This window comes from Cebidichthys violaceus, unplaced genomic scaffold, assembly GCF_023349555.1.
Source record: "Cebidichthys violaceus isolate CVI_PGR_0920_01 unplaced genomic scaffold, fCebVio1.0.p SCAF_19, whole genome shotgun sequence".
Taxonomy (NCBI): domain Eukaryota; kingdom Metazoa; phylum Chordata; class Actinopteri; order Perciformes; family Stichaeidae; genus Cebidichthys; species Cebidichthys violaceus.
The window spans coordinates 1,833,588-1,856,684 of NW_027176361.1; the positions used below are offsets into that span (position 1 = coordinate 1,833,588).

The 23,097-nt window shown below is 41.7% G+C and overlaps 2 protein-coding genes and 1 long non-coding RNA gene across 3 annotated transcripts; 1 reads left to right on the top strand and 2 right to left on the bottom strand.

Annotated features, from left to right (window-relative positions):
* Window positions 1-692: 692 nt before the first annotated feature.
* LOC137874470 (uncharacterized) lies at window positions 693-1,257 on the bottom strand. Its single transcript, XR_011103313.1, has 3 exons — window positions 1,227-1,257; window positions 965-1,044; window positions 693-741 (listed from the first exon to the last, which is right to left on the bottom strand). It is a non-coding gene; the product is annotated as an uncharacterized lncRNA (long non-coding RNA).
* Window positions 1,258-1,271: 14 nt separating this feature from the next.
* Window positions 1,272-8,905, bottom strand: LOC137874809 (homeobox protein 2-like). The gene is made up of 8 exons (XM_068713778.1): window positions 8,691-8,905; window positions 8,045-8,182; window positions 7,470-7,608; window positions 6,483-6,660; window positions 5,573-5,714; window positions 4,868-5,023; window positions 1,363-4,067; window positions 1,272-1,309 (listed from the first exon to the last, which is right to left on the bottom strand). Exons 1-8 carry the CDS (start codon window positions 8,729-8,731, stop codon window positions 1,272-1,274), a joined length of 3,537 nt encoding a protein of 1,178 aa, XP_068569879.1. The 5' UTR covers window positions 8,732-8,905.
* A 6,208-nt stretch (window positions 8,906-15,113) lies between these two features.
* On the top strand, window positions 15,114-22,541 carry LOC137874473 (CD276 antigen-like). The gene is made up of 6 exons (XM_068713159.1): window positions 15,114-15,201; window positions 16,118-16,203; window positions 16,458-16,513; window positions 20,608-20,967; window positions 21,150-21,271; window positions 21,405-22,541. The coding sequence occupies exons 3-6, from the start codon at window positions 16,465-16,467 to the stop codon at window positions 21,408-21,410; spliced, it is 537 nt and encodes a 178-aa protein (XP_068569260.1). The 5' UTR covers window positions 15,114-15,201; window positions 16,118-16,203; window positions 16,458-16,464; the 3' UTR covers window positions 21,411-22,541.
* Window positions 22,542-23,097: the final 556 nt, after the last annotated feature.

A 23,097-nucleotide genomic window follows, 5' to 3' on the forward strand; every position in this document is an offset into this window, starting at 1 on the left:
TATTTACTCATGTATTAATTTGCTTGTTAATGGTTCTCCTGTTTTTATTGAGGAAACATTTGTATATGTATATATATATATATGCATGTATATATGGCTTTATTTATGTATAGTGTGTGTGTGTGTGTGTGTGTGTGTGTGTGTGTGTGTGTGTGTGTGTGTGTGTGTGTGTATGGTGATACTATATTGATAATCCATTGTGACCTTTTGAAAATCCAATAAACGAAAATAAATATTTTTTAAAATTTCTGTTTGTAAGTTGCTTTGGCTTTATTACAAATAGACAAATAACAAGTACATATAAGACGTAAAATCATAGGAAGCAGAAACACTTAAACGCACTACAACAGGAACAGGAAGTCAATGATTTTCACATGAAAGCATACAACAGCATTCTTCTCACACACTGTAAACATTTTTAAATATTCAATATAATGACGAGATGTTCTGGCTAGTCTGGAATATATATTTCATAACTTGTGCCATATTTGTTTCACAAAAGGATCAGTAAAATTAATCTTGCAAGATTTATTCTTATGTCCGTTTAACAGGGAAAGTAAAAGTGTTGACATTGTCATAAATTTGACTCGCAAATTAAAACGAAATGCCCCTTCAGGGGTTAATATATGTTCATGTTGAATCATGTTGGGTCACTGAGATTGTGAATTTTGATTACACACTTCTGACGAGGCGTACAGTCATGTCTGATGGCAGCCCTCTCCTCACCAGTTCATCTCTTATCTGGAGAAGAAAAACACAACAGTGGTGCTGAGATGTGATCACTGCCTTATCAGATGGTTGAGTGTAAAGAGGGAGATCTGTGATTGTTTTAATGTATTTCTGAATCATCGAACGTGTTCATAGTAAGACCACTAACATATAAATAAACCTCCAACTAGCCACAGCAGGAGCAGTTATCTGATGCTTTGACATGCTTTGATTTCTGATTAGATAAGAGGCTGACCTGTTGTATGAGGGTACTCCTGATGTAGTCGTCAGAGAGTGGAGACGAAGACGAAAGTCTCATTCTCAGAGCTACAACAACTAGAACAACAATGTCCAATTATTACAATGCAGGCCAAGGGGGTGCTGAGTAATGCAGCACAGAGACATGGTCTTCCATTCTCAGACAACTCATTGTTCTCACTTAGCTCCCACCCTTAGCTATGTATATGTTAATTAAGAGATAATTATATAATGTATAACCTCACATTTGTCATACTCACTTGTGTTTGAAACGTCTGTTAAAGGTGGTGGGGAAGCTGTTATGTCTAGAGGTGTAGTAGATAGTGGTGTAGTTGGTGTAGTGCTGGTTGCAGTTAGTGGGGTAGTTTTTGAGGGAGTGGGGGCTGTAGTTTGTGCGGTTGATGGAGCCGGTGTAGTGCTGGTTGGGGTCGTCGGGGGAGTGGGGGCTGTAGTTTGTGCGGTTGTTGGAGCCGGTGTAGTGCTGGTTGCGGTTGTCGGGGGAGTGGGGGCTGTCGTTTGTGCGATTGTTGGAGCCGGTGTAGTGCTGGTTGGGGTCGTCGGGGGGGTGGGGGCTGTAGTTTGTGCGGTTGTTGGAGCCGGTGTAGTGCGGGTTGCGGTCGTCGGGGGAGTGGTGGCTGTAGTTTGTGCGGTTGTTGGAGCCGGTGTAGTGCTGGTTGCGGTCGTCGTGGGAGTGGGGGCTGTAGTTTGTGCGATTGTTGGAGCCGGTGTAGTGCTGGCTGTAGTTTGTGCGATTGTTGGAGCCGGTGTAGTGCTGGTTGCGGTCGTCGTGGGAGTGGGGGCTGTAGTTTGTGCGGTTGTTGGAGCCGGTGTAGTGCTGGTTGCGGTTGTCGGGGGAGTGGGGGCTGTAGTTTGTGCGATTGTTGGAGCCGGTGTAGTGCTGGCTGTAGTTTGTGCGATTGTTGGAGCCGGTGTAGTGCTGGTTGGGGTCGTCGGGGGAGTGGGGGCTGTAGTTTGTGCAGTTGTTGGAGCCGGTGTAGTGCGGGTTGCGGTCTTCGGGGGAGTGGTGGCTGTAGTTTGTGCGGTTGTTGGAGCCGGTGTAGTGCTGGTTGCGGTTGTCGGGGGAGTGGGGGCTGTAGTTTGTGCAATTGTTGGAGCCGGTGTAGTGCTGGCTGTAGTTTGTGCGAATGTTGGAGCCGGTGTAGTGCTGGTTGCGGTCGTCGTGGGAGTGGGGGCTGTAGTTTGTGCGATTGTTGGAGCCGGTGTAGTGCTGGTTGCGGTCGTCGGGGGAGTGGGGGCTGTAGTTTGTGCGATTGTTGGAACCGGTGTAGTGCTGGTTGGGGTCGTCGTGGGAGTGGGGGCTGTAGTTTGTGCGGTTGTTGGAGCCGGTGTAGTGCTGGTTGCGGTCGTCCGGGGAGTGGGGGCTGTAGTTTGTGCGATTGTTGGAGCCGGTGTAGTGCTGGCTGTAGTTTGTGCGGTTGATGGAGCCGGTGTAGTGCTGGTTGGGGTTGTCGGGGGAGTGGGGGCTGTAGTTTGTGCGATTGTTGGAGCCGGTGTAGTGCTGGCTGTAGTTTGTGCGATTGTTGGAGCCGGTGTAGTGCTGGTTGGGGTCGTCGTGGGAGTGGGGGCTGTAGTTTGTGCGGTTGTTGGAGCCGGTGTAGTGCTGGTTGCGGTCGTCGGGGGAGTGGGGGCTGTAGTTTGTGCGATTGTTGGAGCCGGTGTAGTGCTGGCTGTAGTTTGTGCGGTTGATGGAGCCGGTGTAGTGCTGGTTGCGGTTGTCGGGGGAGTGGGGGCTGTAGTTTGTGCGATTGTTGGAGCCGGTGTAGTGCTGGCTGTAGTTTGTGCGATTGTTGGAGCCGGTGTAGTGCTGGTTGGGGTCGTCGTGGGAGTGGGGGCTGTAGTTTGTGCGGTTGTTGGAGCCGGTGTAGTGCTGGTTGCGGTCGTCGGGGGAGTGGGGGCTGTAGTTTGTGCGATTGTTGGAGCCGGTGTAGTGCTGGCTGTAGTTTGTGCGGTTGATGGAGCCGGTGTAGTGCTGGTTGGGGTCGTCGGGGGAGTGGAGGCTGTAGTTTGTGCGGTTGTTGGAGCCGGTGTAGTGCTGGTTGCGGTTGTCGGGGGAGTGGGGGCTGTAGTTTGTGCGATTGTTGGAGCCGGTGTAGTGCTGACTGTAGTTTGTGCGATTGTTGGAGCCGGTGTAGTGCTGGTTGGGGTCGTCGGGGGAGTGGGGGCTGTAGTTTGTGCGGTTGTTGGAGCCGGTGTAGTGCGGGTTGTGGTCGTCGGGGGAGTGGTGGCTGTAGTTTGTGCGGTTGTTGGAGCCGGTGTAGTGCTGGTTGCAGTTGTCGGGGGAGTGGGGGCTGTAGTTTGTGCGATTGTTGGAGCCGGTGTAGTGCTGGCTGTAGTTTGTGCGATTGTTGGAGCCAGTGTAGTGCTGGTTGCGGTCGTCGTGGGAGTGGGGGCTGTAGTTTGTGCGGTTGTTGGAGCTGGTGTAGTGCTGGTTGGGGTTGTCGGGGGAGTGGGGGCTGTAGTTTGTGCGATTGTTGGAGCCGGTGTAGTGCTGGCTGTAGTTTGTGCGATTGTTGGAGCCGGTGTAGTGCTGGTTGGGGTCGTCGTGGGAGTGGGGGCTGTAGTTTGTGCGGTTGTTGGAGCCGGTGTAGTGCTGGTTGCGGTCGTCGGGGGAGTGGGGGCTGTAGTTTGTGCGATTGTTGGAGCCGGTGTAGTGCTGGCTGTAGTTTGTGCGGTTGATGGAGCCGGTGTAGTGCTGGTTGGGGTCGTCGGGGGAGTGGGGGCTGTAGTTTGTGCGGTTGTTGGAGCCGGTGTAGTGCGGGTTGCGGTCGTCGGGGGAGTGGTGGCTGTAGTTTGTGCGGTTGTTGGAGCCGGTGTAGTGCTGGTTGCAGTTGTCGGGGGAGTGGGGGCTGTAGTTTGTGCGATTGTTGGAGCCGGTGTAGTGCTGGCTGTAGTTTGTGCGATTGTTGGAGCCGGTGTAGTGCTGGTTGCAGTTGTCGGGGGAGTGGGGGCTGTAGTTTGTGCGGTTGTTGTTGTTGATGGAGTTGTGGTTGTCGCTGGTGTGGTTGTTGTGGTTGTTGTAGTGATGGTGGATGTTGCCACTGGTGTAGTTATTAAATGATTGGTTGTGGTTGTCATTGGGTCTGTAAAAAGAATTGTATCAAGATTACAAGTGAACTTTATCAATCCAGCAACATAAAAAAACAACGAGGAGTTCCACTCACCGTTTCCAACACTCACAATGACACATCGGAGCTCAGAGTGATACTTGACTGAACTGTGGAGATAAATCAGTACGATAGCTCAGTTACAAAATTGTGTCAATGATACTAAATTATTTTAAGTTAATAAAAGGCATAGTCTTTCTTGCTATAGCTCTCCTTCATATTAAAGGAATAGAGAAAACTGCTTCTGAAACGCACTGCATCTGGTGGAATCACAAGCATTGTCTGCAGTGGCTGTCCCTCACCTGGTGGAGGCTAACTATCACAAACGTCAGTCAGATTATTGTCTTTCATTTCTTCAAACACCTTCTTGAAAATGCCGGCGTTGTTATGTGATTATATGCTAAAACTTGTGTATGTCCAAGTCCTTCATAATGTTTAAAAGTATGTGGGTTTCTCCTTCTTTTCTTTTGGGCATGCATCTCTACTCCAGCTCTGCAAACTATTGGCTAGTTGGTTTGTGTTCAACGCAAAAGTGTGTGTCGCAAAGTGACGCATAATTTGAGTGAGCTGTATACATGTCCAAAACCAGAATAATATCAACATATCACACGTCTTAGTCAGATAATGCTCCATTCGGACTAAGACCTAATTCAGAATATCCAAACGGAATATGATGCTTACATGAACCATATCAGATTTGTAAAATTGTCATATTCTGAATAATAGTTGTCAGTAGTCGGTGTTATAGGGAAATGTGCGTAGGACAAGTGACTGACTTGAAAGCTGCCTGGAAGCTGAAACAGATGGGGTGGCTTTCTCCATCTTCGTTTTCAGACGGCGTCCATCTCAGGATGTACTCTCCTACTCCTGCTACTACTCCTACTCTAATCTGGTTTACGTTGTGTGGCCCGCTGAACAGCAGCTCGGAAATCCTTTTAAAAAACAGAAGAAAAAAAGTCTTGGCACGTTAAGATAACCTTTCCAAAAACCACCACACCCACAAATGAAGCCAAACTGTCTTCCATGATGGCATGATCAAAATCCTCACCTGCTACCTTACTCCTTTTTCTTTCAAATGTTTCCTCAATGGCAATTCTTTCACTTTTATACATTTTTATAAGAGTCACACTTGTTGTTGCCTGTAGGTGGATCTTACCAGTAATCACCTTTAAAACCCTGAGCTTGTGAAACTACAACTGAAACAACATGGCGCTTGTACACAGTGTACTCTAAGATGTTTTTCATGGGTTTTTTTGGCTTTAAATGCAAACTGCATTGTTATATTTGATACAGTTGGTTGGTTTTTACACTTGTTTCAGTCTTGTCAAACCTGTTCAATACATCAGTGTTGACAGAAAACAACAGATCAATTTCCTCGTACGCCTGAATTCCCGAGCAACCATTGACAAACATATTTATTTGGACAAGTTTTTCTAACATTCTGCATCATTAACCTTCTTTGAAATTGATGTTTGACTTACGTGGAGACATTTGCCTCAGCAATGATGCTGATATTCAGGGACTGATCAACAGGCGTGTACAGCCGAGCTCTGTTTGCTGGGGTTGGAGGCAGGAACTTGGGCAGATAGAGTCCCTCTGTGCAGGACGGCACCACAGGATCCACTGGAACAATAAAGACGAGCAAGACTTTTTCTAAGGATGGAAATACCAGTCGGTTCGTCCACCACTTTGGTTTGGACTAGAATATCTCTATAAACTGTTTGATTACCATAACATGCTTTACAGACATTCATGGTGCCCAGAGGATGAATCCTAATGACTTTAATGACTCAAAAGTTTCACTTGCTCTGTGAAAAATCTTCACATCTACTATATCGACTGGAACAAACATGCTTGCTGGAGCTTTACATTGAGCTTAATGTTAGAGACACCAAACTAGCAATTGACCCTTCCATAGATGCTCAAGCAATCGTTTCAGATTTTCTTAATTTCCAGGCTGGTGATATATATATATATATATATATATATATATATATATATATATATATATATGATTCTAAAACGTTTCCTTTCTACCTAAAAATCTGTGGCGGTAACATTAGCAGAGTATATTTTACAGTATGTTTTACAGGAACAGTGAATTTTAATAATGTCAAATTCAGACTATTTTATTCAGTTTGTACAGCATTTAACATTTGCAAACTTTGGCATTTTTTTTACTTAAAAAGGGGTTTTCTAGAAAAAGTGTTTATTTTGCAAATTAAAGTTGTTGGTACCCTTACTGTAACTTAGGCAGTGTAATAATGTTTGCAATAGTATCAAGCGCTAGCTAGCAGAGGAAGCATCCAATCCATCATCAACATTATTGAAAGAAAATCGTCAATGTTAATTGTATATTTATCCAGGTTCTGCCAAAACAACAAATATTACCAGTCAAAACAAACTGGACAGGCAGTTTGCTGATAGCGATGTTTGTGTTTAAGATCGTCGCAGACCCGTTGTCTTGAGTCAAGGTGATGGTCTGCCTGGTAAAGTCCTCCATCACCAGCTGGACAGCGTACGAACCTTCGTTAATGCTATTGGTGGGGCTGAATGACAGAGTGCAGGACTGCAAGAGGACAAAAAGGGACATGAGGTCAAAAGAATGTACTTTCTGTCACTTAATGAAATACCCAACATGTACATTTAATTTGGAACAAAATCTCAGCTTTAAAGCTATTTTCATTTCTTTGCTTGTTTTATCAGTTTGGTCTTTTTGGTCAAAGTGAGCCGAAACCAGAGGTGGAATGTAACTATGTACATTTACTTGAGAACTGTACTTGAGGTGCTTGTATTTTATTAAGTATTTCATTGTATTCTATTTATTTCTTCTTCTCCTCCTCTAAAGTATTGCTTTTTATTCCACTACATCTCGTAGATAAATATTGTACTTTTGACTGTACTATATCTCAGAGGTAAATATTGTACTTTTTACTGTACTATATCTCTGAGATAAATATTGTACTTTTTACTGTACTACTTCTCAGAGGTAAATATTGTACTTTTTACTGTACTACATCTCAGAGATAAATATTGTACTTTTTACTGTACTACTTCTCAGAGATAAATATTGTACTTTTTACTGTACTATATCTCGAAGATAAATATTGTACTTTTTACTACATTTGTCTCACAGCTAAATAAACTCTTTAAAAGCCTCTTGGATCAGCTGGAAAATGTTTCGTCACATAGCTGTTGTTCTTTTTAGAGATACGTGGTTCTCACAGGACAGCGACGCTACAAACATATGACGATCTTTTACTTGTAGTATTATCACAGTGTGATTAAGTACTTTCACTGCAGTAAAGGATCTGATCCTGGATTATGATTGGACTATAATGGTGCGATTATAAAACATCAGTGTTTGTGTTCGCTCACTGAGGAGAGGCTGAGAACGGAGGGCGGTGTGCAGACGTCACACTCTGCTGCCGTTGTGTTTCCATATCTGCATTTGATCTCGTCACCGTCGGGGTCGAACGCCAACAGGTGGAAATCTCTCTGACAGTTTGAAGGAACTCTGATGGAGAGAAACATTTCCATGTAAAGCTTGAGCCAGGAAGCCACTCGCTGCTGATGATTCAGTTTTGTCTCGACAAAGGTATCTATTCAATGTCAAGAGACAATCTAGTGACTGTCTTTCTGTTGGAGTTAGATACTTCATGTAACCTGACTCACTTCTTCCTCAACGTTTGTACCAGGAACTTTACTGCAGACGTCTTTATGAACGTAAGCTTGAATCTGAGCCTGAACACAAGTCAGCAGATTTCATGCTTTAAGCTGTTTTTAAGTATTTTTGTATCTTTTTTTGGAGGGTAAAAGTTTAAATTGAGTTAAACAACTAAAATAAACCAGAATTCATGTATTTGTTCTTCTTCTATTCTTTTAAAAATGTGTTGTGAGGTCATAATTTCAGCAACATAAAATATGTATTGTGATTCAAAGTGTATAATTACCTCAGAACTGGTACAATGGTGGTCTGGGGGGACCCGTTGGCTCGGCCGGTGTCCGACCGGTTCCTCAACTCCACCAAAGTCACAGCTTGCCAAAATACAACATTGTTTTTGTTACTGATCCAGGCACTACTGGTCAACCTTCAGGGGAAATTATGAAAAAGTCATTTTTAACCCCGAATATAAAGTGTGCCAATTAATCATTATTTCACATGATAGAGCAGCAGCACTGACAGTTTTAAAAATGTTGTTGGGATGCCACAAATATGAGGAAATGAACACTCAAGGAAACAACCATCATAGCAAAATGTTACAATAGAAATATGTGTCACAGACTTTAGTTTGCACTTCCTGTTTTAGTTTGTACCTGCGTCTTGTGTCCTGTGTTTGTTTGACTTCCTGTCTTGTGGGATTTTTCCCTCCTTTTTTTCTGTGTATCACCTGTATTTATTTAGCCTCTTTTGTTGCCATTGTCTCAACCACCAATCAGTGTCCAGCCTGCCTTAATGTCTGCACACCTGTGTCTAGCTGTTTCATTAATTTCTTGTGTGTTTGCAGTCCTGTCTTTTGTCTGTTGTTGGTCAGTTTGTCTGTAATTGTATGTGGTTTAACTACTTCCTTGCCTACATCCTTCATTTGGTGCACTCACTGCAGCTGCAATGGAGCGTTGCTGAGAAACTGCCGAGTCATGATTCCTTCTCTCTGACACCACTCTCCACTGAGCTCCTGGTCCACGATGTTCAGCACTACAGGAATCTGGGTCCCACAGTTCCCGCTGAGGCAGGTCCACGAGTCGCTAGATGTGCAACTGTGGAAGGTCAGCTTATAGCGGAAGACCACCTGTAGTGTCACAGTGGAGACGAGTCAAAGAAAACATCTTACTGTGAAGACAGACACAGGACAGAGGCCAGGTTGGTTGGTGCATGGTTCATTTCTGGTCTTCTGAAGGTCAGTTTTTCCTTCCTTCCTCCATCTAAGATGTTAAAACATCTGAAAATCACTAACTTTTGTGGGGATTTCATGAAGGTAATATTTAAATTTTATAGTATCCAAGGAGAGTGGTGGTGTTTGGACTGAATGTATTATAAAACTGTGAAATATTTCCTCATACAAAGGCTTTTATGATTTATTACGAAAAGTAATTCATTTTTTTTTGCGTTTTCCTACAAAAGTCCAGAAACGTGTCAATTTCCACTTGTTACATGAATATGGTCTTTTCAAAATAAACTTGCGTCCTCAAAGAAACAATTTAGGTTTAGAAAGTTCTCCTGGATTAAAGTAACCCAGAAGTGTCGTTCCTGAATTTGGCAAGTTACTTGACAAAAAACATCAACGTTGACTTCTCGTTTCACGTTAGGAACGAACATCGGTCTCCTGGTAGAAAGATCAGTTTGTTGGAGCCGTTGACCTCCCCTCCCGCCCGGTGTGTGATTTAGCGGTCTTTATACTTCCTCGTTCAAGATTACATGCACAATAAATGTTGTGGGATATCCTCATTATTTTTCATAGGTAAAGCTACAAATGCCGGATTAGATCAACCCGAACTGTCTTCTACAGAGATATTGGAAATGTGTCACTTCCAGTTAGCAGACATTGGAATCAGCCACATTTTGATGAAAAGATGTGAAAGTCTGTCATTGTAGCTGCTTAACAATTTTCATCCAGAGTTGGGTCAAATGTTCCCATTGATGTTAATGTATATTCTGTTTTAAGAGATTCAAAATGTTTATATTGTTACTTCAATTATATTTTGAGAGGAACATTTGACTTTCCTACTGACGAATTGCTTTAAATCTGTTTTTGAGATATTCTATTAACTGTTTCAATCAAATGTCCAAATTGTTTCAAATTGAATCAGTTTGCTTCATTTTTTGAGACTAACTGTTTAGATGGTTACACAGAAAAAAACCTCATGGAAAGTTATTCTTAAAACCCTTTACAGTGTAGTATATTTAAAACATTGTTGAGACACATATTAGAACTATTGTTATCACTTTTTATTTCCTGCTTTTATTCATTCATTTAAAACAGTTAAAAGTGATCTTTTCTTCTGTCTTGTCACATTCTATTGGTAAATATTGACGAGGGGAGCTGTGTACGTACCGTGATGGATCCAGATGAGTCAGGGTTTTTTGGGTAGTAATTCATCACTGTCCCATAAAAATGAGAAGCCTGGGCGACGCTGACCAGCAGTAACAACAGAGAGAGCGACATAGTGAATGTGTTGGTCTCTCCCCACAAAGACAGCAGGTAAATACCAACAGGCTTCCAAAGACTCTCTCTCTCGCTCGCTCGCTCTCGCTCTCTCTGACTCAAACTGGTATGAGGAAATGTTTTGTGTCCAAGATTATAATCACAAAATGAGGCACCAACTGAAGATGAAAAATACAGTTGAAGATTTAAAAGATATAGCGATCAGTAGACATAAGAGATCTGACTTTAAGATCACAATCTGATCCAGTAATAATGTTTGGTGATGTACATGTTGAAATGCAGTGGGTTTTTTCAGCTACTTCAACAAATGTAGTCAAGTTTAACAGTCGGAAATGCTGTTAAAACACGTTGAAGATACGCAGCCTATTTTTAAAATAACTCTATTAACATATAATATTCAATATCAGCGACATCAACTGTGTGCACAGCTGTTCAAAGGAATTCAATAAGTAACTCTAGATTGCCCTGACACAAAGGATTTCCATTCTCCTTTACAGTAAGCTGCTGCTAACTAATGCGAGACAGAGAACGAAACTTAAGGCCGGTCTGAAACTGAAAACCCAGACTTTCCTTCATCTCAGGGTTTATTCTGAACCTGCTTTGTGAAACGGGGCCGTGGTGCAGTATTAACCCCGATGGCTTTCCTTTTGGAATTCGTGCCCCAACAATAAACAGTAAAGCATTTGAGTTTCCTGCCATCATTGTGTCAGAAACAAGTGAACCGTCCACTTCTTTGTGTTCAAACATAGGAAGGAGAGAAAAGAAAAGCATCGCAGAGGTGGGTGTGAGGAAAAGAAACATGATCCAGAAAATCCAGTTCCAGCAGTGGTGGATGAGATGTTCAGGGGTCTTTGTTTCTAACCTTATGGTAAATAAGGATAAACTTTGGGCTCAAGTAGAACCAGACACAACATGAAGCTAAGGAACATTTAAAATGACGTTTAGGGTCAGGGAGTTGGAACAGACCCAAACTGTGCAGTCAATAGATTTCTTTAATGAGCTGTGAGTGGAAGAAATTATTTGATGATTGTTCTGATAATGAATCATATGAAAATGATCCATTTGGTGACATTGGCAGAACATTGACGTGTCCACAGGCCATGAGTGTTGATGATAAGAGTGAGAGGAAGATCCACCTGACAGTCAGACAGAAGAGCATCTGAGGAACATCGGGCCTCATTGAGAACCAGTCACACCAACAGAGTAGTTCTTAAACTGCACACGAGAGATTTAAGAGAACTTGTCACATTGGCCTTTTTGTTGCATGAAGTTTCAGTAGCCTGTCGAGTCATATGCAGATTCACCAGATTAAAAACACTTGTTTGATTTAAGGGTTATTATGTGTTAGAGAAATTCACTCGAAGCCAAATGTAAAAGTAATAATCACAGGACATTTATTCTTGCAAGAAGGAGACAGAGTTGAAACACATACAAGTCATGTATCAAGGCTGCTCAGAGGTCTGTCTCTGAGTCTCTGATATTTATACTTCTGATAACACACAAGTGCATTTGCACAGAATCATTTGCATAAAGCTACGTGGCATGTCTTGAACTCGCCCCACAAGCAAACGTCTTCTTGACGTTTTGTAAGATATACAATCGTCCCTTACAGAAGGTCACAGTGACTGCTAAACGAGGAACATCTGAGGATAACAAGTGTGAAGAGATTTCCCACAGTAGTCACAGACTTCACGGAGCCTTGTATGTTAAACAATAAGAACTGATCATTCTAAAAGTTATTTTTCTCCAACATCATGATTTCAAAGTTGCAATCATGAATATTTTAACATGAAGAAGATTGTTTTTTTGATATCTCATTTTTGTGTTTTGCCCGTTCTTTGTTTTTTCCTTGGATATTTGTTGCATGTTTTTTGGACTTCCTTGCTCTGCAAGTTTTGTTTTGGACATTTTTGTTTGCTTATTAAATCACCGTCAAATATCCTTCTGCTTCTGTGTCTCTCTGCGCTTGGGTCCATCTCTTACTACCAGTTTCGCCCACACCCTGACGGAACGAACCGACCAAAGATATGGAGCCAGCAGAGGGATCCTTTACAGAAGTATTTTACCAGTTGACTTATACCTTCCTTTGTGTTCATGAGACATGTGGTAGGGAGGTTAAAGAAGTGGCGCTGAGGTTGGCGAGAAGGGAGGCATCAGCCATGCCATGGCTGATGGATTCTCTGCCTGACTGGGCTGGGAAGTTCCTTAACACCCCTGACCAGCCAGTTAGACTCCAGTTCTTTAGCCAGCTGCAGCCGCCGAGTCGCAACTACCCCTGGTTCTGGCCGACTTCTGTGCCCCGTGCCCTATATTTTTATTTTATGCTATGTACTCCTGACTGGAGAATAAGACACCATAAACCTATATTCAGGCCCAGTCATGCAGGGGAAAAAAATACTGTGAAGCCCCGAGATTCTTGAAAAATACCATGACACTGATTCTTGGTTCCAGATAGTCGAAAGAGAAAATTAGATGGGCCGTTTGAGGTTCTGAAACTGTAGTCTTCTTGAATTGGTACGGATGGATTAATCCAGCAAATGTGCCATGAAACCACAACTATGAGGTAAAAAAAAAGAATAAATGGCTCAGTTTGTGTACAGCACTTTAATGTGTTCATGTGATTTCCTCTTGTTTTGTTCTGCTCACAAACCGTTTTGATTGTCCAGATATCGCTGGCTGCCTCAACATTTTTCTACGGCCGACCAAAACAAATTTGTATCTATGAACGGAATGTCTTAGATTACATTTGATGTAGAGAATGGGGATGAAAACCTGTTTACATGTGTTACTGTAATTGTTTGCAGTGAAGAACTATGTATAAATAAATGTTTTTCATGAATATTTTATTGTCTAGTCATTAAATTGACATTTTTTTAAAGAATGTATTCTTATTGTTAAATTCTTTAACTAAACAAAAAAGCTTTTTTTCTCTCTGACTGTAACTGTAGAATGGCTGGTTCATATACTAAAGACTCTTTATATTTGATTTTTCCGTCTTGTGCACCATGCAAGACCCCACAATGTATGTAGCATGTTTTTCATCTTTACAGACTTTGGGATCTCCAGTAGGGATTGAGAAGTTAATCGTGTGTAACGTGACTTCATTAGTGTTCTCGGTCCACTGTGAGATCTGTAAATCTAGAGGTGAGTTTATTATGAAGGTTCAGTGCTCTTTGTGATGACCCTCCACCTCCACTAGGGGTCCCTGTTGCTGTGCATGTGGCTGGTCTGTTGCAGGTGCTGAATGTAAGTCATCAGCTGTATGAGCCACACCTGAGCCGGTGGTCCTGCTCTACCCTTGAATACTCCCTGAATGCATACACTTCACTACTGATGCAACAGGCATAAACAGACCAAATCAACTAAACGTAATCATTCGTTGAGAAACTGCAGTGATAAATATTAACTTAACAATATTCTGTTGGTCTTGTTTTTGACAATTTTGTTTTCATTGTAGGCCATTATTTCATGTGTAGAACCATTTTTCTTAACTGATCTTTACATTTTGATTTTGTCATTCCTTGTTTGGATTTTTAGTATTTTTTTTTTTTTATTATTTTGTGTAGACCCCGGGAAGACTAATGACTCTGAAGCTAACATAAGGAATAAATATTTGCAGAATTGATCTGTAAAAGAAGCTACTTAACTGAAAAACAATTACACACTTGATGCCGATCTCAGCACGGCTAATTGACATGTGAATTACCACATGATTCACATGTGACCAAGAAGTAAGCAGCTTTAGGACATTACACAGAACATTTACTGGCAGACAAACAAGGGAAGTGACCAGTAAATGACGTGGGACACCATTTTATTTGTTCCATAAGTAGGAGACGTGCAGCACACGTCTCGCTCTCTTCTTTTTCCTGTATGTCCCCACTCGTCCTTGTCTGTTCAGGGTCCCCGCATTGCCGTGTGTGTGTGTGTGTGTGTGTGTGTGTGTGTGTGTGTGTGTGTGTGTGTGTGTGTGTGAGTGAGTGAGTGAGTGAGTGAGTGAGTGAGTGAGTGAGTGAGTGAGTGAGTGAGTGAGTGAGAGAGAGAGAGAAGCACAATGAAATTAAGTTGTCTTTACTGACCGTATGCTTGACGGTGTTGAGCTACCAAGGTTTCAGGACGACATTTATGTTAGTTTCATGTATTAACATTGAAATGTAAAGAATGTGTAATGACAGACAGACCGACGTGCTGCAGCTCTGTGGGTTGAAAAGAGTGGTGGAGGGAAGACATGTTCAGTCGTCTACACAGCAGCGAGATGAGACATGTTTAGTCATCTACACAGCAGCGAGATGAGACATGTACAGAGTTCATTCGAGGAATCGGGACAGTTCACTTTATGATCGCTTCTTTTATCTGTAGACAAGCTGCACTGGCTAGCCTCGGGTCATCTAGTTTTTTTCCCGTTTTACATTTTGTCTTTTTCTTGTCACGTGACGTCCTTACGTAGGGACGTCCCTACGTAGGGACGTCCCTACGTAGCTTCTGTAGCGCGGGCTCAGTATAAATTCCGCTGCCTCACTTCCGTCTCCCTTTCTAACCGGTGAGTCGCCTCGCTACAGATTTCATTTACACAACATTTCTTAATGATCTGCAGATTATTGTATTTGGGTGAATCAATGAGCACTTCTTGTTGATTGATTGTAGTCTTTGCCGCACGGGGCGGCTGTTTTTCGTCATTCTCTGTCATTGTAACAGCCGTACTTATAAAAGTTAGCTTTGTGAGCGTGCTAGTTCAGAGCCCACAAGGCTGTACAGCGACTGTCCACCATTCACAACTTGTTTACACGCTCTACACGAGTTACATCAGAAAGAGAGGGACAAAGAGAAGGGGGAGAGAGTGAGAGAGATTCTATATATATATGTTTGTTGTGTTTAATTCAAATATGTTCACATGTTGGATTTTAGACCAAACGGTGCCGAAGACAATCCACAGGACTCGTCTCCAGGTAATGTCTTTAACCGTTCACATGTCAACCTCTCTCTCTGAGTTCAGGTTTAATATCTTTACTTTCTCTCTTTGTAACTCGTTTTTCTTCTTCTCTTTTCTGCTGCTCTTCAGCTCATCTCTGGCTAAAGAATTAAGGCTCTCTCACCCTATTTACTCTTTTTCATGGCTGCAATGGAGCACAGCCATTTTAACTTCTGGGGTATTTGGAACAAGCTGAAGTCGACATGGCTGAGCTATTTGATGGTACCTTTATTCAGTCTAACATGAGTTACTATGTGAGGAGCTTATTATACATTCTTGGTTTTTGTTTAGTTTGTTTCCTATTTTATTTTTGATAATTTCGATCTAAAAACCTGTGGCTCATGCGAGTAATTTGTCTTGTTTACAGTCCTCTGCTCATGTTTTCACTGTTGACTATTCCACAAAGCACCACCGAGTTGAGACGTGTGTTTCTGTAAACTTCCGTCTCTTTCACTAACTATGAAAATATACTTACTTGTCAATCTGTTGCTTAATGTTGAAACTCATTTTCATAATTTGAATCTGAACAGTGAGAAGAGAGCCTCTTCACTCCGCTCACATGACTTTTAGGTAAAGATTGAAGGAGAGAAACTGAAGGTTGCAAATAAACAAAAGTGAAGTAAAATGATAAAATGAAGATAAAGTGAGGAGTTCATAGAGACCATGAGGCTTCTCCCTGCTGCTCTGGGAACTCGGGATGCTGCAGAAGTAGATGCAGGAAACTGTTGCAATAAAATAAAAGCCCCTTAAAGGTGCTAAATTTGAAATTTAGTTAATCAATATATTAGCAAACAACTGTGTACGCATGTACAGATCTAGAGGAGTAATGTCCACAGCAAAAACCTGAGCAGAGAATAAAGTCCCTCTCCCTCTGTGTTGTCATGGTTACGCAGCTGGTTCGGCCGACTTCCAGTTTGTGACACCTGATAACGCCGTCTCTCCACACACCGTGCCGTGGAAGCGTTGACCACACCCTCAGGTAAACACTATTAGCTCGGTAAGCACTGTTAGCTTCTAGCACAATGAATTTGAGAATTTAGCGCCGTTTTAAAGGCACAATGAGTCTGACGGTTACAGTTTGTAAACACAATATTCTAAATTGGCTTCTTCTCCACCAGCGGGTGAAAGGCGACCACAGATTCACTCTGGTCTTGGAACCAGCTTTGGTTGTTTTGTAAGTGAAGAAAGAAGCTCTGTGAGGTTTTATCGTCTGATGTCTGTCTGCTCTCACAGGGAGAAGATGACCTGCAGCATCCTGCTGCTCATCACACTGACCTCCTGTGTCTCTGGTGAGTTCACAGCTTCTCTCTATCAAACACAAAGAAGAAGAGAAGCTCCGGTAGATAATTATAAATCCTGTGTCAAAATATTGTTCAGTATTGGCATCAAAATATACTTCAAGTAAAATGAAAAGTGCTCATTATGCAGAAGGACCCATTTCAGATTAATATATATATTAATAACTACAGATAGTTTTAACTTCACAATTCATAATTAATCAGGAGGATAAACCGTATAATAAGGTGCTACAGAGGTCCATGCTAAGCTCTGAATGTTCCAACAATCCTTTGAATTTATATATAATTTTATACTTTTTTCAGTCATAATAATCTACCTACGAACATGCAGCATGAAAAAGCACGAGCGCCTGACGGAGATCACGGACATAGTTTCCATTTCTCTCCCCGGTAAACCATCGCAGAGATATTCAGCTTCGAACACAAAAAGTCACACAGCTTTCATCGAATATTGTACTTACTTTTGGTCGAATCTCAGCGAAAAAATGGAATATCTCCGTACTTCCACTGCATGTATGTCCAGCTGCTGGTGCTCCGTGTGAATCCGTTCGATTCGTGTCTCTCCGACACTCCTCGGATTCTTGGGAGGGTTGGAAGCTCAGCAAATTAGATTTCAGATCTGCCATCAGATGGACGTTTTTGAGCTTTATTGGCTAATAGTGCTGTCAATCATCTAGCTTTCAATTCCAGGCAATTCTATTGGCTCTTACGGTTCGAAGGATGTCTCAATGGTGAAAATCGGAGAGGGGGGGGCTGAGATACAGCCCTGAACAGAGAGTCTGAAGCAGGATTTGACCTTAAACTAAATAACTAAAAAGGGCATAGAAAGAGCTTAAAACACTCAAAAAAGGTCCAATCTTCGGTCTATTGATTCAATGAACATCATGAGTAATACATAGAAGTGATATAGAGTGTTTTTGAATTTTAAAAATACTTTTTTATTCAAATATTGGAATATTTGATCAGTTTTCTAATTTTATATGCTCTATATTTTATAAATGTTTCACTGTATCTATGTATAGCTGAGTATATAGAGCCTATATCAGTTGTTCTAAGAGCCCAGCATATTAAAAGTCTTGGATACCCATACTTTCCAAAAAACAATACCCTAAAAGTGCTGTTTTTCCAGAGCGAGCTTTTGAATTTTCCAAGTTGTGCTGTGTTCCATCCTTATCTTATGTGAACCTGTAACATGTATTCTGATAGTTCCATGATTTTTCTCATCTCAAAAATATATTAAAAAAAATTTTTTAATTTAATTATACACTTAATTAGGTATTTCTTATCTTTATTCTAGCTGAGGCCTGCAAATAGGCCTCGTTTGTAAAAGGTTAAACATTGACCAAAAAACCTTCCTTTGAAGCTTCTTCACGTTAAAGCAGCAGCCCTGTCTGCACGTTCCTGCGTTCAGCTTCACAAACAACTTCATGACTTCATCCAGACTACAACGCCTGAAAACGAATATCACGTGACTCTTCACATACACTGGGCATGCAGGTGGGTGTCGGTGTAAACAGGAAGTAGATTGGTTGCTAAGTTAAAAAAATACAACAGAGTAATAAAGTAGTTTTTAATAATGAAAGGTTGTGTTTGATACTTGAGATCTTCTCTATAAACTCAAACAGACACAGTTCATGGAAAGTTTTAGAAGTTTTATTTTTCAAACTTAGTTACAGCGTTGCGGGTCTTGCTCTGTCTCTCTCTCTCTCTCTCTCTCTCTCACATCAAACTTACTTTAAATCAACACTTACACATAATAGTGTACGAGATTATGGGTCTATAAATGTGGTCAACACACGTCTCTCGCTCGTTTCCTGTTGTCTGTTCTCACTCGTAGCTCTGCTGGTGGCTTAACTATCTGTCCTACTGAAGAGCAATTACTGCTTTTGTTCCTTTACATTTTATCTGCAGACTTCACAATAGTTGTGCAGAACAAAATAAGCATTAATAAGAAAAGGAAAGTCCTCCATTTTGTGTTTTTGACGACTTCAGACGTCCGCTATGTGGGTCTGATAACCCCGCTGGACACGCCGCTCACTGATCGCTCCATTAACAGCCGCTTCCTCTGTAATAATGCAGACTTTAACTGAACAACAGCTGCTAGTAAAGACAACAAGGTCAGTAACTCCTGTGATCAGTTGTTCATATCGAATTAACCTGGTAGTCGATCGGTAATCAATGCTGTTGTTGTTTGTGAATTTCCAGGTAAGGGTCACGTGATAGGGGCGTGACGAATCAGGGAAGGACACGTCGTGACTGCTAAGAACCAATCAAGTAGCGAACTCGTGATCGTTTCCAAATGTATGCGTTTACGCCGTCCACACGACAAAGCAACCCCGGAGTTTTCAAACTCCTCTGTTTTCGGTGCTTTGAAAACTCCGGCGTAGTGTGAATGCTCAGTGTAAATGTAGCAAAACATACGTGTTTTAAAATGGAAATGGAGTAGTGTGGACATGGACTCAGGCTTTAACAAAAAATAACATGGAAATAAATAACGGTTATTTTTATTTTATTTTTTGCTCAGTGGACAATCTTTCAAAGGGAACACCTCTTATCTTGGAGTTTGAGGTGATACTGTGTCACTGAAAATAGCAATAAAATGTCAAGAATTGTCTTTATTCTTGTTCTATAATTTCATAAATACAACAAACTATAGTTTTTGTATATATAATATAACTATATATAAAACTTTATAAGCTGTGATATCAAATTTTATTTGGTGAAAAATAGGACAACATGGCTCTATATTAGGGCTGTGACAATACACGTATTCGTATTGAACCGCTCGGTACGGGGCTCACGGTTCGGTACGCATTACGAACCGAACAATACGTTTGAATAATATTAAATTGCTTTTGAAAAATAAAATATAGCTGAAATTGGTGGAGCCACTGCGCTCAAACATGGCAACCCACCGACGTAACGTGATGTCCTTCCCTGATTCGCCACAGTCCGATCACGTGACCGGATGTTCACAAACAACAACAGCATTGATAAGCGATCGACTACCAGGTTAATTCAATATCAACAACTGATGACGGGCGTTGTTGACCGTGTCGTCTTTACTAGCAGCTGTTGTTCAGTTAAAGTCTGCATGTCTGCAAGTTAACACACATAAACTATAAAGGAACAAAACATGAATTGCTCTCCAGTAGGACAGAGACTCCAGCAGAGCTATGAGTGAGAACAGAAACAACGACACCGAGGGAACGAGTGAGAGACGAGTGTTGACCACATGTATAGATCATAATCTATTAACCTTTGTGTGTAAGTGTTGATATTAACGTAAATATGAGGAGAGAGAGAGAGAGAAACCCGCAGCGCTGTAACTACGTCTGAAAAATAAAACTTCTAAAACTTTCCATGAACTGTGTCTGTTTGAGTTTATGGAGGAATATTGTAGAGAAGATCTTAAGTATCAAACATGACCTTTCATTATTAAAGACTACTTTATTACTCTGTGTATTTTTTCAATCCAAGCAGCCAATCTACTTCCTGTTGACACCGTCACCATCACGCCGAGTGTACCTGAATAGTCACGTGATATTCGTTACAATCTCTCCCGCAGCGTTTCGTTATCTGTTCCCTCCTGATTCAAACAGGGCTAAAGGTCTATCCCTACTCTGAGTGATCAACCACGCTGTACCAACATGCTTAATGCTATTGAGCCACGTGACACTACTCCTTCTCCAGACCATAATTCTTGCTTTGTAAAAAAAAAAAAAAAAAGCCCAAACAGAGAATCAAATCAGACACGCCCCCTTGCAAGTCTCCCCAGCGAGGATTTGGCATTGCTGCTTTTTTGCTGTATTGAAAACGTACCGAACCGTGGCACCACTGTATCCTATTGAACCGAACCGAAAATTTTGTGAACCGTTACACCTATTGGCTAGTAAAGGTTGCTGACCCCTGAGTTAAACTAACAATTCATTCTTCACCTGCGTTTGATCAAACATGTTCTCTTGATGAGCGTCTGCAGCACTGAGACCAGCATCAGTAAACATCTCCAGGTGGAGTTTGAAGGCTCTCACGTTACCATTGTCAGTTTGTCTGCTCCTCACTCTCCCTCTCTGTCTCCTCAACAGGATCATTGGTAGTGAATGTGACACAGAGCTTCTATCAGGCAGAGGAGAACCGCAACGCCACTCTGGAATGGACCTTCACCCCCACAACAGACAGTTCCATCAGCACCCTTAATATCTTCTGTGAGATGATCACTGATGGCACACGCTCCGTCCTGTTAGATCTAAATGAAGGTGTCGAGGTCTCAGAGTCTCAGCATGAACGGTTTTCAGAACGAGTCCAGTTTGACAAAGACGTCCTCAGAGAAGGACGACTCAGAATCCACATGTCCAGACTCAGGACTAATGACTCAGGTGTTTACCTGTGTACAGTGAACACAGGTGATGGTGAGAAATCAAAGAAATGTCACCTCAACGTCACAGGTGAGTTGATTTAGTAGAAGTTTCCTGGATAAAAAAGAACCTGATTATTGTCGTTACACTTCCTTCTTACAGGATCTGTGAAACATGTTTCAGTTTAATCTGTTGAGGACATTTAGTCTTCTGTTTTAGTGAGATGTTGTTTCTTCTCATGAGTGACTCAGACTTGTTTGGTGTCTTTACAGCAGAGAAGGATCGACCCAAACCTGAGACAACAAACTCAACAAGTGGAGGAAGAGATCCTTCACAGACAGGAAGTCCATCACAAGCAGAGAGTCCAGGATGGATCGGCCTCTACTGTGGACTGGTACCGATAGTAGTAGTAGTAGTAGTAGTAGTAGTAGTAGTAGTAGTAGTAGTAGTAGTAGTAACTCTGCTGGGTGTTTGTTACTGTCCGTGTAGAAAACAACAAGATTCAATGAATCCCTCTCCTCCTATAGAACTAGATCCAATGATTCCCTCCATACAGACTCAGATGATTCTAGTCTCTCAGAGGTCGGAGGTCCAAAGCAGCGTCTGAAGGTCTCGTTGTCCTTCATCCTCCTCCTCTTCATCACCGTCTGATGGTTTTCATCTCGTCCTTCATCCTCCTCTTCATCACCGTCTGACGGTCTTCATCTCGTCCTTCATCCCTCTCTTCATCACCGTCTGACGTCTTCATCTCATCCTTCATCCACCTCTTCATCACCGTCTGATGGTTTTCATCTCGTCCTTCATCCTCCTCTTCATCACCGTCTGACGGTCTTCATCTCGTCCTTCATCCTCCTCTTCATCACCGTCTGACGGTCTTCATCTCGTCCTTCATCCACCTCTTCATCACCGTCTGATGGTTTTCATCTCGTCCTTCATCCTCCTCTTCATCACCGTCTGATGGTTTTCATCTCGTCCTTCATCCTCCTCTTCATCACTGTGTGTCCAGTTCCAGTGTGACCTCAGAGCTGATAGATGACAGAGGAAACAGAGCTCTGGTTCATTATTCTGATCAGACTCTTCATCAGTTCATTAGTCTACTTCTTAGATCTGAAACCATCAGTCTGTTCATTTTATTGAAATACTGCTGAGGAGCATGAATGTCTTGTAAACTCTTGCATTTTAAAACTTAATAATGTGATTTATTAACAGCTTTTAGTAACAGTACTCGGAACGTTCATTTGAAGTAAAACTATTAACTATTAATAGTGAATGTATTTATACCACACAGGTAAATTCCTGCGTTACTTAACATTAATGTTACTTTAAGTGAAGAGTGAAAGAGAGTTATTATCAGCACAATGTGTTTAAATGTACTTCACAGCTCTTACAAGTGGAGCTCTTAATTTGGATATGAAGTTGAATGGTTCAATGAAGTAGAGCAGTACTGCAAGTCGTTTGCACATTTTGTATTTATATGATAAATTGTGTTGTATTGAGTTTATTATGTAAGTTATGAAGAATGGGTTGGACCACATATGTTGAGTGCTTCCTGCTGCTTTTCAGAAATATAAAATGATTTTCAGGAGAATTAGTTTACTGAGTTTTCTATATTTACTGTTCATTGTATTTGTTCTAAATATATGAATAAATATAATGAAACATGATTGTCTGTATCTATTCATAGCCACATGAATCTCACTAATATACATTATGACTGTATGAAAATAATGAAAGATCAGCATATTGTTTGTGCTGTAAGTCGTTTGAGTCTTTTGAAAGTTAGTGTGGACTCAGCGAGTTAAAACGACAATCGATATGTATAACTTTATTTTGCCACTTCAGTATTTCCTCTTTTATTTTGTGTCACTTGCCTCTCGTCTCGTTTCAGAGTCTTCACTGAAAAAACAATGGAACTAATGGTTCCTGACCGGCTTGTGCATAGACTACAACAATGAATTCAGTCCTGGTGTAGACAGAGGCATTAAAGAAGCTCTAGTGATGTTGATTGGTGTCTTCTTATAGAGAGGACTCTGATATTCTGTGGAAAAAAGGATTGGTTGTTAAATTGTGTGATGCAGGATGTTGAATGGGAGGGAGTGTTTCTGATATCAGTCCTATCTTGTTTTAATATAACGATGGAGCCGTATACGTATGAGAGGGCGCAATGTTGGATACCTGATGGAGCAGAGAGCCTTGAGGATTGGGCTGATAAATGGGGTT